The sequence below is a fragment of the Phalacrocorax aristotelis genome, chromosome 4, assembly GCF_949628215.1.
Source record: "Phalacrocorax aristotelis chromosome 4, bGulAri2.1, whole genome shotgun sequence".
Classification (NCBI taxonomy): domain Eukaryota; kingdom Metazoa; phylum Chordata; class Aves; order Suliformes; family Phalacrocoracidae; genus Phalacrocorax; species Phalacrocorax aristotelis.
Window position 1 is genome coordinate 3,238,729 of NC_134279.1, and position 14,521 is coordinate 3,253,249.

Consider the following 14,521-nt stretch of genomic DNA (forward strand, 5'->3'; position numbering starts at 1 on the left):
ATGCCCTCAAAGGAAGGATGCCTGTGGTTGAGGCAATGGCTACAAACACCCCTCTCATCTCCCCACCTCAGACCCTCCAGCTCACTCAGTGATTTCTGTCTTCCCACACTACTATAGCAGAGAAAAAAAAGGCAGGGGGAGAAGGAAGCCAGCCAGGACATGCTATCAAAATAAAACCTATTTTCTTCTCTTTTTTAAAAAAAAGATGAGGAAAACTCTTTGCCATGAGCTTGTTTTAGTTACAAAAATAACAACCCCCCATTTTTCCCCAAAGGCTTCCCACCTCCCCCCCTCCCTTTGGCGCAATTTCGTCTCAGCGATATTTTATTTATATAGAAAAAATAGTTCACATAGCTCCGTTCAGAACATCCCATTCCCCCAGCCTTTCAGGCAGCAGCAGAGCACTGCAGACGGCGAGATCCCTCTCCAGGTCTCCTGCCTTGCCCTCACCGGAGAGCCGGCAGGATGCTTTCATCACCATTTCCAGGCTTTGTTTGACCTCAGTAATTGTGCTTTTGTTTTGCTTATTCGTGAATGTGCTCATATCTCATCAGCATGTTTCCAAGTATGATCTTCCAGACTTGGTGGAAATAATGGAGCAAGTATTAATGACTTCTTAGCAGAGATAGCTCTCGGATGCCGCCTCCAGGAGCAAAAATGCTTGTTAGATGAAGTAATTACCCCCTGGGTGAGAGCAGGGCACCTTAAGCGCACAGCAGCTCAGACCAGAGCTGAAGGCATCACCTTGTCCTTGCGTTGCATATTCTTACAGCTCTAGCCTCCAACAAGTGACTTCCCACCAAAAGCCCACCAGAAAGTTTGCGATGCAAGGACCAAACATCACTAAATCTGTTTCCAGAGCCTGGTTAGCCTGCACCGCTGGATTGGTGTCATCTTCAGATGTCACTCCTATTCAAAGGTCATTTCTCAAGCACTAGGCAGCTCAGGGGAACCCTCTCCTTTGGCTCTTGTGGCTCACAACTACCTCCAATAAAACCACTTGGCCTTCAGCCCATCCAACTCATCTTCCTGGATGCTATAGAAAGATTTGTGTGTTTTCATTTTTAGCCTTTTCTTTTCTTTTACTACCCCTCTGGATTTGTTGAGCAGAGGCGATGCTGCTGTTCCCGGTGTTTAAATAGAGAAAAATATATGTTCCAACGCCTGAAAACAAATAAGTGAACATCTTGCCAGCAAAACACCTTCACCCTCCCCCACTATAGCTTGTGCTAGAGGGTTTGGAGCTCAAATCAGAGCACTAGCAAGACCCTGGGAGGTGTCTCCCATCCCATCAGGGCCACAGCAGCCAGACAGGAGTGATGTCCCCTGTGGACCTCAAAGGTAAAGGTAAAGACCAAGCTGGACCAGACGGGGCCCTCGCCCCAGGAAAAGCTTGCAGGACACCATCACCATAAGCCTCTTGAGGTGGAGGTGAAGCCAGCGCAGCATTGCCAGCCAAGAGCAGCCTTTTCAGGTGCCCAACACGAGCTGAGACCCAGCTGGGGAGGTGGTCTTCTCCCCCTTGCCCCAGCACACCTAGGGCAGGGTGAAGGTCTGAGCTTTGGCAAGCAAACAGCAGCTCTGCCTGGGCCAAGGGACACAACCAAGAGCCATCAGCCTCTGGTGGGACTTCACCCTTGGGTGAGCAACCTCCTAACGGCGTGCTGAAGCCCGCCCACCATCTTGCCACCTCCACCTCTCCCAAAAGCCACTGCCACTTGCCAGCAGCTGCAAACAGCTGGGAGCTCCAGGTGTTTAATTTCTTACTCTATTTTGCCAACAGATGCACTCACAACCACAACCAGAAAAATAAGGTTTGAGGACCTAATAATTTCTCACAAGTCTTCAGATAATCCAGTTTCCCACAAGTCTTCAGATAATCCATTACTCTGCAGTTATTTCACCGCAAAACAGTAAACATTTAAAACATTAGAAGGGTTTTTGCCCCCCTCCCCGAGCACCCGGACTTCTTCCACACACCCTATCCCATCTGCTCAGCCAGGCAACAGCTGTATTACAGGGACCCGGACTTGCACCTCCATTAGCCCTGAGGGTCTTCTTCAGTCCTCAAAAGCTGTAGGAGATAAGTGAGATGAAAAAAATGGGGGGAGGAGGAAGGGCAGCACCCCAAGGTCTCCCTGAGGCTCTGCTCCAGCCTCCGCCACCCAGACCAGAGCCAGCTCCTTGCAAAAGATACAGGAATCAGTTCAGGTGTCAGAGAACAACTACTCCTTGACAAGTTACAAGATCCTCATGCAAACTCTCCCCCAACTCCAGCTGGGATCATCAAGAAGAAAAAAGCAAGGAAATCACCCCATTCCAAGCGCAGAGGTCCTGGCACCCCCCTGGGCTAAGCCAGCCCTGCTTGGAGCTGGAGAGACAGATGCTCTGCTAGCCCCCTGCGTTATAAATAGCACGACATGACGAGCCTTTCCCTAATTGTGTTCCTTCCAGCTGGATGGCAAAAACAGATGGTTTCTCTGCAGCCGGGCAGAGGCAAGACACCAGCCTCGACCCCGGGGAAGCCAGGGCTCTCCTGCTGTGGGACAGGGCTTTTTTAAGCATGCACAAGCGAGGAGGAGCCTGCACAGCTTCAGGGAAGGGTCTTCTCCCACCCAAGAGGCGAAGGCCACCAGCGGAGCGCTCCCTGCCTTTTCCCAGGCCCTCACACGGATGCAGATTGAAAACATCTACTGCTGCTGCTTCAGGTAGGCGTTAACCTTAGAGCTTAGGATTGAGTTTCACAGCCAATGCCACCAGCTGAGCACCCACCAGCTGTAGGATACCACCCCAGCACCCCCCAGCTCCAGCCTTGCACCCACACAGCCAGCCTGAGGGGAGCCCATGGGAGGGGAAGGCTGTACAGGAGGTTTAATACGCAATATCCCTACTTCCTCCCCAACCAAGTGATGTTATCGGACCCAAGACCATCATATCACACTCATCTGCTTTCTGCCAGCAAGCCAAGAACCACACTAGCGTCATTAAACCCATCCTTCCTGCCCAAAATTGGATAATCCCATCTACTCCTGATTTTGCCCATACACCGGTGAGCAAGGTTTGATTTCGGGGGGCAGGCAGCACAGGAGCTTGCCGCCATGCCCTGCAGCATTAAAGACAGCTTTGCAACAGCTCCCTTAGGCAGTGGGCAAGCCCTGGCCAAGCCATCGCGCTGCCTTCATCCCAGCAACATCATGCCACTCTGATCTGAGCATCCTTCCCGCTCCCAGCAGCGCTCGGCTGTTTGGGCACATCCAAACTCAGGCAGCACATGGTAGGATGGAGATGGGCTGCACCGTGCCCGCCCTAGGGAAGCACCCAAGGTCAATACCGTGTCTCTCCCCTTGATGCCAGCCCACAGCGAGGGTGGAAAGCACCAGCAGCTCACCCGTACACAGATCACAGGTCTGACTGCCTCACAACCTGCCCTGCATTCCCAGCTGAGCAGATCCTGCTGCTCCATCGAAGCAGAGGGGCCGGGATGCAGGGGACCAGCCTCCCCAGATGCACCAGTCCCTGGGAGGATGGGACTGAACCCCAGGACCATGGCAACGAAGCCCACTTTGCGCAACAGCCCTCCTCCCCAAAAGGAGACCGTACCCAGCATCTCCACGGGACAGGGCGGCAAAGCTCAGTGCAGCACCTTCCATCCCCTATAGCAGCTCCTTGCCTGTCATTACCCACTACATTTATCTTTATCACCTCAGAAAGCCATTTGTTTTTCTGCTGCGCAATGCAGTTTATTTCCCTGGCAAAAGGGAGGTAAGGGCTTGGTGCCAAGCTAAATGCACGTACAGCGGTTCTGCTGGTGGCATCAGGTTCCCCAGCTGCCCCCCTCGCTTTGCAGGGACAAATACTAAAAGCAGGAGAGCAAAAGGTCAAAATCAGCTGGAGCCCACCCCCAAGATCATTTTCCTTCTCAATCCAATGCAAAAATCCAGCTGGGGACGGAGCTGCTCTTCCAAAGCTCAGCTCAACTAAGGGTTTTCTTTCAGCCTCCTCTTGTGGTTGGAACCCAAATAGGAATATTTCCAGCTGGGACAAATTTAGCTTACCATTTAGCATCAAATCTGCTTGGTTGTGGACTTGACCAACACAGTTTTACAATTATCAACACTGTCAAAGGCTACTTCGCTCTTGAGTTTTCCAAAGTAGGCTTCCCAGCTGCACCACGATATTATTTATCAGCTGAAAGAACTGACAGTGCTTTTGCGTGGGGAAGGGGGGGAATGGAACGCCAACTTAAAAACAAAACACCAAAAACCCACACCACAAACAGGAAACAATTTGCTGGTAACGAGCAGAGCGCTCTGGAAACGATAGCTACAAGATGCACAGAAATTCAGCCTCGACCTTGGCAAGCCACAAGCCTGTGTTGTCCCCCTGCGCTCCCCAGCAGCAATACCCACCGTCCGTACGTCCTTCAGCCCTAACCGATCCACTCCTCTGTTAGTTGCATTTGCAAGGCCACGACCTCAGCAGCAGCCCTCGTATAGCATATCTCTTTAAATATATATTTCATCAAGTTAAATGGACAAGTTGCTCCATCTGTTTCTCCCTAGCAGCTGCTCGCAGGGAGAATTTGCTGCTCTGGTTTTTGGTTTGTTGTTTTTTGTTGTTTGTTTTTTTTTTAATCAGGGCTGGACTGCTGCTTCCAACTGTCCCCAGCAGCATCTGCTGGCTGAAGAGGTTCACGTCCTGCACGACCCACCATCACCAGCAGCGCTCGGGCTCTTGTGGCCACAGTGCTCCTCTTGGAGGGAGAAAGCCTCCCAGAGCTCTACGGGACCTGGTGGGATAACAGCATCCTTGCCCAGAAGCTCACCAGCGCAGGCGTTGGGGCGGGCAAGCCCAGCAGTCTCAACCACCAAGCAAGCACCTCACAGCCTCGATTTCCCCGCCGCCAGTGCAGGGGCTTGGAGACGCATGAAAGGCATGTTACTGCCTGCGTCCTCCACCTCCAGCAGCGCTTTAGATGTGCTCAACGTCTCACCACCTTCCAAAGGCAACAGCTACCAGGGGCCGATGAAGCCGGGCTTGAGCCCCATCCACAAAGGGGGCACAGATAGTACCTGCAGCAACCCTGTGTCGGGCGAGACTTGCTTGCGAGAAACCCTAAAGGGTGTTTCATCAGCTGCTCAGAGAGCAGCAGGAGGTGGGGTCACCTCTGCCATCAACCCAGAGCACTCATCGCCTACCCGGGGACTCTGCCACACTCATCAGCAGAGGCAGCCTGCCCCGGTTTTGGAGCCCAACAGGACTAGCCGTAGCTCCCCAACTTTCTTCTGAGCACCCATTCACTACCAGCTTTTTTAACAGAAGAAGGAATTTATTGTTCGTTCCTTTTCCTAGCTATGCTGTATGCCCTCAGCGCGTCTTGCACCTTCTCTGCTTCTCCAGCCAGCACCCCGATCCCAGCCTCTGCTACCAGCACTGCCTATGGAGGTGGTGTCTCACCCAGGATCTGCCATCCGTGGGCTCCTCGGGTGTCAACTAAGAGTGTAGTCAAGCGATTCATTTTTTTCCCCTCCTCTTTGGGACTGTAACCGCTTTAATAATACCGAGAAAACAACATTCCCCAGATTCTTCTCAAAAACATCATTTGATGTAACATTTTTATCCCATTTATGGTTCATTTAAACATCCCCATCCCCCCCCCCCTTTTAAAACCACAGGGAAGTCACTTCTCAAGCACTAACACCAAAGCAAGAAGAGCAGCTTGAAAACGTCTAAGTGGCACCACCTGAACATTTTTTGTCCTGCTTCTGGGCAGCCAAAACCACCGTGCAATCTGCTGGCAGTCACCGTGGGGCTGGAGCTGTTTGGGCAGCAGGGACCCCTTGCCCTGCAGCCTCGGGGAGCAGCAGCAGCCTCCGAGCAAGACCCAGCGCAGCAGCAGTGACGGTGGTGGTGGTGGTGGGATGAGCTCTGCTGGCAGCAGGCACCCAAATTCCCCTGCAAACCCAGGGCTGCTGCTTCCTCCCCATTAAAAAAAAAAAAAACACTCTGCATGGCTGCATTGCCTGAGCTGGGCATCTCCCTGCCAGGGCACAAAGCTCTGAGATGACAACTTCTCCAGGCTGGTAGGAGCCCCATCGGCCCTCAGGGCTTACCTGGGAGCAGGTCTCCATCCAGGGAGGGCAGTGAAGCCACCAGATGAGGGCACACATTTGGAGGGTGCTCCAGAGCAACAGGAAGCCTTGATGGCAGCTTCAGTGGAGGAACCCAAAGTATCGTCCACAAGTGAAAGGAGAGTCTTTCTTACCATCTACAGGAGCTTAAAGTCAAGCGGAGGTGTCAGCACCATGGGAACACCTCACTCATAGTCAAACCAGCCCCTTCCCCAGGCCACGTCCCCCCAGAGAGACACGCCCCAGGATGTCCAACCCCAAACCCCACTCACACAGGGATGGAGGGGACAGCACAGGGCCAAGCCACGCTCCTTCTGTACTTAAACTTCTAAAGACAACATAGTTCCCCCTGCTTCCCACATTTTAACAGGGGCTTACAGGGGGAAACTACCACTTGGTGCCCAGCACAGCCTGTAACCCCCCCCCAACATCTCCAAAAAGCACCTTTCCCTAGAAGCACCCCCAAAAGCAGGGAGAAGCCCCAGCACAACCAAGGAAGGAAACCTTACCCACTCCCTCACCAAACATCCAGCTGCGCCCCAGCCCGGCCCCGAGGCTATTTATGGGCTCTGGATGAGCTGATGCAGCCCACCCGGCCCCACACATGGCTCCCCACCATGGGACTCATCCAAACTGCTACAGACATAGCTACAGGTGACCACGTCCCCTGGCCTGCAGTTTGGAAGGGGCAGGGTTGGGGTGGGAGAACGGAGACTTGGGCTAGGTTGAACCAAAAGCTAGGTTTCGGCAGCTGCTCAGCTCCTGGCGCAGCGTGCTGGGAGGCCACAAGCCGCTCTGGTTTCACTTTTAACGGGGCCTCCCCTCCAGCACGGCGGGGCACCCTTAACTCGCCCCTTGCCCACCGAGCAGCACTTGAAGGGGTAAGGAGACAAGCGGCAGGGTGCTGCCGCAGGCGGAGGCCCTCCTCCTCTTGCCAGGGAGGTTCAGCAAGGGGCAGGAGGGGCTCTGCGGTGTCCGATTTAAGTATTTGGGTAGAAATTTAAGAGTCTCCAACGTGAAGGGTAGGTAATACGGCCTCCCCGCAGCAGGCAAGTGCTACTTGGCATCACACCGCAGCGGAGGTGGGGTCCGGGTGGCTGCTCAGAGCTGGTGCCACCACCATGGGCTGCCTTTGGGGTCTGACCACCTCGAGGGATTGAGGGAGCCTCCGGGCCCCATCCAGCACCAGCACCGAGAAAACTCCTTCCCACCCTGCTGCCGGGCACCTCTGAGAGGCATCGGACTCCGGCCTCTCCCTGCAGGGAGCCACGGGTGGCAGGGAGAGCCCCCCCCCCCCCCCCCCCATCTCCAGCCCCTGCCCTGCACCGCGCTGGGCTTCCTCCAGTTCATCCCGCCCTTTCAATACTGGGGAGCTCAGACTGGGACCAGGCCCCACCGTGCTGTGGCAGGGGAAATACCCCCCTCCCCTCCTACCAAAGAACAGCCCCTTTATTTCCATATTTTAGACCTCTGTTTTCATAACAGAGTCCCAGAGTCCTCATTTTTCAGCATCAAATCAGTTTAAACTCTGAAATTTCCAGAAAGTACGCATGTAGAAGGAGAGCACAGCCCACGTCGTGTAATTTTTTTTAATAGAGATGCTGTTTTACATTTATTTATAGCAGTGAGAAAAGTGCTTCAGAAAGATAATCCAGCCACGGCAAGCTACAGTAACGCAATCATCCGAGTCGCAGCGTTTTGTACATAAAGGGGCACTGTCAGATAAAGAAAAGCCGTTGTTTTACGGTAGAACAAGTTAAGAACAAGTAGTTGGATGGTGAAGAGTAACTGGGCATTTTATAACATGTTTTACTTCATTATTGAATGCTATTTGCACTGAAATTTCTGAAATTCTCAGAAACTAAGAGCTTTCTGCAATGTTTAGACTGCAAAACACCCTGGGCAGGATATTACATCAAGAAGGGTGGGAAGGTTTGTTGGTTTTTTTTGTTTTTTAAAAGCACTCCTCCATCCTCCACCTCAACGAAATCAAGGTACCATTAATAAAAAACAAAACCCAAAACCACAGAAAATTGGTCCCTGCACTACTCGAGTGCGTCTATAAACTGCTGTTACTTCAGCAAATGCCTCGGGCTCAGCCCAACTCGCCGGCCCAGTGTCAATCCTGACAAGACAACGGTACGCGCTTCACTCAGCCATCAAAGCATGGAGCTACGTACGGGTCTAAAACCCGACGACACCTCGGCCTTTCTAAGCGAATAAAGCAAAATGAGGAAGAAACGGGCACCAACGGGACTGCAGCTGGCAAAGGAATCCGAGTGAGGAGAGGGCAGGTCAGATGGGTGGCTGGGGTAGAAGGGCGGCCTCGCGGCTGGATTTTTAGGCCGTTCGTCGCACCTTCGCAGGCGGGCCAGCCTTGTTTCAAAGCGAATTCTGTACACATGTGTCAACACATCAAGCCAAGGGACACAATTTCTGCAAGCTCACCCGCTCCGGCCACCCGCGCCGCTGGCTCCAAGGCCCTAGAGCACACACGTATTTAAACGGAACCAAACGTACTCGCGTTAAACTTTGCAGATGTCAGCTTTATGTACAAGGGCCCCCTCTCAAAGCTACCAATTTTCCCCAACAGCTGCAACCGCAATAGCTATACCTCCACCTCCTGTTACGCTCACAACCTTCAGCTGCCCCAAAACATCTTCTGCTGTGTCAGCTGCTGATCGTTTCTCATTTTGCATCTCATTAGTTATTCTCCTGGGCTGCCCCTGACACCGCAAAGGGCTCTTTTAAAGGGTGCCGTTCTCTAGAAACTAGCCTTCCTCGGGCACCGCGCCGCTCGACGGGGAGTTTCCTGAAGGGCCCGACCGCGCCATGCCCCAGGTACTAGGGAGGGGGCACAATTAGCAAAACTCCTTTGCACCACCATCAATTCAATCTTGTAATCATCTCGCTGGTGCCGTGACAACCTTGAGTAAGTTTTTACTGACAAGTGGATTTCCTCCCCCCCCCCCCCCCCCCCCCCCCAAAAAAATAGTCTCTTCCATGGCAGAGTGTTCCTCATCCAGCCGAACGCAGCGCGCCTATCTTGGTCACTGCTCCTCCTCCAAAGGCAGCCGGCATCTTCCATCTTGGGCAGTATTGTATGATTCACAGTTTTTGCACTTCATGCCTAGGAGATGGAACTGTACTGTAGACCGGGCGTTGCAGTCATTGCAGAGGATCTACACACACAGATAAGAGAGAGAGGCTTTAGCATCGGAACACGCAACAATATATTATAACCGTGCTTCTAGCATCCGCAGTTTGCCATCAGGGGACAGAGCAGAAAAGATCTTCCTTTTACGATGACAGCGGGGCGCATTTAACTTTTCCATCTCTAACGACTCAGATCACACCATACAATCGCAGAGAATTTACTTTTAGTGTGGCAAGGTGCCTCCTTACATAAGTCAGGGACAGACACGCTTTGGCTTCTCCTCTTGATGTAGGAAGCCACCAGAGAATCCCCAAAGTGAAAAATGAGAGCAGATGAACAGCAGCCAGCGACGTTAGCCGGCCTGCTGTGGAAGGCAGGCAAGCGAGCATTCTTCTCAAAACAGGCAATAAAGATATTTTTTCCCAAATATCCTGAGACCAAGAGTTGGTAGAATGGGTTGTCTAAACCGTAGCATCTGCAGCTAAAACATTAATGACCAGTGCCGTTCAATTCAGCGTTACCTGCAAACAGCCACCAGTTTCCCAGTTCTGAGTGAAGTTCTCTCAGGCACTGTTTACAGCGAGTGTTAACTCAGAACCGTGAAAACAGAGTTTCACGGTTCTCAGTTAACACAAAGGAACAGAAAGAAAACAGAAGCCTCCTCTATGTGCTAGCCTTGCACAAACCAACAGCTGAATATTCCTGCAGAAAACCCACCCTGTTTAGCCTGGAACACGAGGCTCCAAGCTGTTAAAAAACAGCTATGTTCCTGCTTTTTGCTATGACAGCATCTAACGCTACTGGAGAAAGCAAGATACTTCCGAAGACCAAGCCACTTCTCTGCTCTGAGATACTGCAGCACTAAGAGGCTGTGGTTTTGGGGCTGTTTGGGGTTTTTTTTGAGTGCAGGTGGGGATGCTTCTTTTTTTGTGTTTATAAACCCAGCAGATGAACACTGTAAGCACATCACATTTCTTCACTGTTCCCTAACAGGTTGACTTCTGATCCAGGATAAGTTCCTAGTGCCCTCTACTGCCGGTAACGCAAAGGCACAGGTCTGCCGAGACCAGAGACATCCGTGCAAGTGTCATCGCTTACCTCCACCATCATGTTCTGATACTCTGTGGGCATAGGAGTCTGCGCTACTTCGTCATCCAGCTGACGCCAGTACCTTGTCATATCTAAAGCCGAGTGCATGCACAAAGGACACCTGTAACCTCTGGTAGAAAGGAAAAAAAGCCTGAATCAGAAGATGGAGTGGGGACACAAAACAAGTCGACCCAAAAGGACGAGTTTCATGCCATACCAGTCAAAGAGAACACCGTGAATCAACAAGTTCTTGCAAACACAACTGGAAATTAAAAGCCCCTTATCCCTTTAGGAGCTAGCTTTAGGTTATTCAGTACAGGATTGGCACCATGATCTTTGCCTCCTCAAGTAATCTGTCTGAACTACACCAATATTAAGAGATGTTTAGAAATACTTACTCCTTTAGCATGTCCTCGTAACACGTCCTGAAAAGAAACCACAATGAGAGGTTCAGTAAGGCAAATGCAATTACTGACTGGTAACACATTTGGACTGAACAAAGCGAAGAGGCACACAGCTATCCCCAAACCAGAAGTTAAAAAACACATCCGGACTCCAAGCGAGAAGAAAGCTTCCCAGCAAAATCACCGGGTACTGAGGCGAAACTCCAGAGACAAAGCACACCCGATTCCATTCTGAGGTCTTCTAACCTAACACGAGGGAAGAGAGTCAAGGCAATGACAAAGGTTGCGTGGTTCAAGTTTGCTGAAAAATGGTGTGTCACGCATCACAAGGTAAGTTTAAGACGGACAGGAGTTGAGGGAAGATTCAGTCTGGATAGACCTACGTCAAACATAGAGGCCATCCAACAATGCACAGAGACACAGGAGGAAAAGCAACAGAGCTCATGGAGTAACAAAAAAACTGCGTAACAGGAGACAGAAGCAGAAAGGGAAAATGGAAGGGAAACACGTGGTAATTATTTCTCCTAAGACACCCAATGCTATGCATCACATCACCTCAAAATGCTGACAGAGCCGGCAGTTTTTGTTGCACAACAGAGCACTGCATTGTCCAGGGGGGGCTGTTTTAAGGAAATAACCTAGAACTGAACCGATGAGCTTCTACCAACCTCTTAAAACCACTATGCAACTGCTCTCTGCACCAAGGAGGGACTTCTCTACAGGATTCTTGAAATTTCAGTAGTAACAGAAGGAAATTCACCATGGGAAAAATTTAGAATGAAAAGCAAACAGTCCCTCCACCACTGCTAATACTAACTGCGGAAGGAAGACAACCTTTCTAAAAAATTATTTCCTGATGAAACACAGACTATCCCCTACCATGTGGGTCCCTTAGAAACCACCTGCAAGCAGCTGATGCAGACTAACCAGGCCTGCAGCGCCACTGAATAAACGCCACGCACAAGGCGGTGGCTATTCCCCTCTCTCTAGCATCTGTAATGCTTTACCTGTGAAGAAGGTGACCACACGGCAGAACATGAGCTCCAACACGAGATGTGTGAATATCCTGTGTCAAGGCAAGTATCGGACAAAGGGCATGAAAATTAATTCAAACACAGCCAAAATTAGTCACACACAAATCCAAGGGATTAAAAGAAGCAGCTCACCTCCAAACATATCGGACAGTCCTGCCTGGAGACATTTTCAATACACTTCGCAGAGACGGGGGAAAAAAAACCACAACTGTTATTCTATGGCACGGATATCTGCATTTTTCTAAATTCTAAAATACCTTTAGAACGGTAAGAAAAGACATATGAAACGTTACTGTTTGCGTTTAGGTTTGAAGTTATGAGAATCAACAGGTGGCTTAACATATTTAAAAAACCAAACAGCCTAAAAATACACATAAGAAAAGGGCTTGAGAACTCCCACAGCGGCAAGCAGCCTAGCTTTTCCTACAACGCAGGAGCTCAAACTTACACACTGTCCGATCCATAATCAACAGCTCCTTTTAAAAGGTGACAAAAACGTTCATTTCCTATAATTTCAGCTGCTAATGAAGCCGGCCCAGAAGCTCTCTGTGCTGCTGTCAGGTGCTCTTACGAGAGCCTACTGCTCCCCCTGTCCGTATGGCCTTGGATGGAGCCAAGCCACTATCAGCTTTCATTGTCAAGGTTTGTTGTTGTTGTTGTGTTTCAAGATATTGATTTTACCCGTGTATTCTTACCTTGTGCTTTCCTCGAAGACTCAAGTTTAGGCACAAATTGCATTTTGAACAGTGGAAAAAATCCTCCTTTGGACCGATCCTGAGGAAAAAGGCGTCAGGCTCAGGCCGGTTCCCCCCTTCCCCACCGGAGCGGGGCAGGGCCCGGTGGCCGAGGGGCCCGCCCGCCCCTCACGCACCTGCAGATGCCGCACTCGTCGCAGTGGTACTGCTTCTTGTCGCGATCGAAGAGGTGACAGATATCGCAGTAATACTCGCCGAAGAGATTGTGGCAGCCCTCGCAGCGCTGCTGGGCCTGCCGCCGGAGGAACCGAGGAGACGGCTGTCAGCTGCGCCCTCGGCCCCCCGCGCAACATGGCGGCGCCCCCCCTCCCCAACATGGCGGCGCCCTCCGGCCTCCCCCATACCGGACCCACCTTCTGCAGGAGGCGGCAGCGGGCGCACTGAACCTCGGCCACTCGGAAGCGGTCCAGCCGGTGTCCCTCGGCGCCGTCGTGGCACAGCCGGCAGGCGTACAGCTTTCCGCAGCACGGCGCCTGCGAACGGCACGGCACAGCTCAGGCGTCCGCCCCCGGCAACCCTCGCCGCCTCGCCCACTCCCCTCGCCCCGCCGCCGCCGCCTCACCCGCAGCAGGCAGCCCCGCCGGTAGTGCTCGCAACCCTCCTCCCCACCCGCCGCCATGGCCGCCCCCGCCACGCCCGGCACGGCCGCCCCGACGCTTCCGCTTCCGCCCCACCGCCTCCACCGGCGCCGCGCTGCCGCCCCGCGACGGGCCGGGGCCGGTATCCGCGGGACGGGATGGGGGCCCCGGGCAGCGGCAGCAGCGCCTGACACAGCCTCTGAGCGCTTTCCCATTCGCTCCTCCGCCGCCTTAAACCTTTCTCCCAACCCCATTTCTCCCTCTCCAACCTTTCTTTTCACCCCGTCCCCTATAAAACCTTTCTTCCCCGCCCCCAAGAAAACCCCACCTTTCTTCCCCCTTGAACCCTTTGCCCTCAACTCTTTCCTCCTCCCAAACCTTCTTTCCCTCCCCCTGCCCAAGATCTTCCCCACCAACCGTTTCTTTCTTCCCCCTTCCTCCCCTGCCAAAATCTGTCTCCCTCCCCAACCCTTTCTATTCCCCCATCTCTCATAAAACCTTTCTTCCCCTAACCCTTTTCTCTCCTCAAAAAACCCTTTCTCCTCTCTTCAACTCTTTCTTTCCTCCCCCAAACATTTTTTTCCTCCAACCTCCCCAACAACCTTCCCCCCAACCCTTTTTTCTTCCCCCCACCCTAAAACCTTTCTTCCTTACCAATGCTTTCTTCCCCCGCAAAACCTTCACCCCAACCCCTTTTCCCCATAAAACCTTTCTTCCCCCCTCAACCATTTTTTTTCCTCGCTCCCCCAACACCCTTCTTCCTGCCGCTCCCCAAATACTAAGACCCCAAAACCTTGCCTGTCTGCTGCAGCACAGGGGAAAGCAGCGCACAGCTGGTAGGGGGGCGGTTTCCCCGGAACGTTTTCCAGGAGGAGCTGTTCGGTGTTTCGGGGATGAGGGCCCACGGGTGCCGAGGCTGAGCACCTTGGTGCTTGTGCTGGGAGAGGCACGCGGCCCCGGCGAGCAGCTTGGTTGCATTTGCCCACGGCTAGCTAAATGACTGCTGTGGCCAGCTGGGGACACTCGCTGTGGGTACAAGTGGGCTACCCTGGGGCAGTTCTTCGTTAGCGGCGAAGAAAAAGCAAGGCAGCGGCAATAGCACTGCTGCGTTCCCAACAGGCCAGCCGAGCTGGGAAGGTCAGGGATGAGCAGTTGGCTACGTGCTGTCCGGATGTTGCTGAGGGACATCAGGAATCTGTGATTGTAAACGGTTGCAAGAAACACGATGACAACTGTTAAATAAAAACCGATTCAAAAGTCCTGTTTTTCAATGCGGGTAATGCCACCAATATAAACGAGCAGATATGACACCAAGCCTAGGGAAGACAAGTGAGCACATCTTACATTTGTAAGCACACACTAGCACCAAGAAA

The 14,521-nt window shown here is 52.3% G+C and overlaps 1 protein-coding gene across 1 annotated transcript; it reads right to left on the reverse strand.

Annotated features, from left to right (window-relative positions):
• Window positions 1-7,706: 7,706 nt before the first annotated feature.
• RCHY1 (ring finger and CHY zinc finger domain containing 1) lies at window positions 7,707-13,238 on the reverse strand. Its single transcript, XM_075090070.1, has 9 exons — window positions 13,133-13,238; window positions 12,924-13,043; window positions 12,687-12,802; window positions 12,511-12,589; window positions 11,948-11,992; window positions 11,789-11,847; window positions 10,776-10,802; window positions 10,387-10,507; window positions 7,707-9,313 (listed from the first exon to the last, which is right to left on the reverse strand). Exons 1-9 carry the CDS (start codon window positions 13,187-13,189, stop codon window positions 9,182-9,184), a joined length of 756 nt encoding a protein of 251 aa, XP_074946171.1. The 5' UTR covers window positions 13,190-13,238; the 3' UTR covers window positions 7,707-9,181.
• Between the last annotated feature and the right edge of the window lie 1,283 nt (window positions 13,239-14,521).

What these genes read in the sequence shown, in the direction of transcription:
- RCHY1 (XM_075090070.1), bottom strand. Translation starts at nt 13,189, where the DNA reads ATGGCGGCGGGTGGGGAGGAGGGTTGCGAGCACTACCGGCGGGGCTGC. An exon ending in GCTGCCGCCTCCTGCAGAAG is followed by an intron (nt 12,803 to 12,923) that starts GTGGGTCCGGTA and finishes CTCCGGCGGCAG; the next exon opens with GCCCAGCAGCGCTGCGAGGG. An exon ending in TACGAGGACATGCTAAAGGA is followed by an intron (nt 10,508 to 10,775) that starts GTAAGTATTTCT and finishes CCTTTCTACCAG; the next exon opens with AGGTTACAGGTGTCCTTTGT.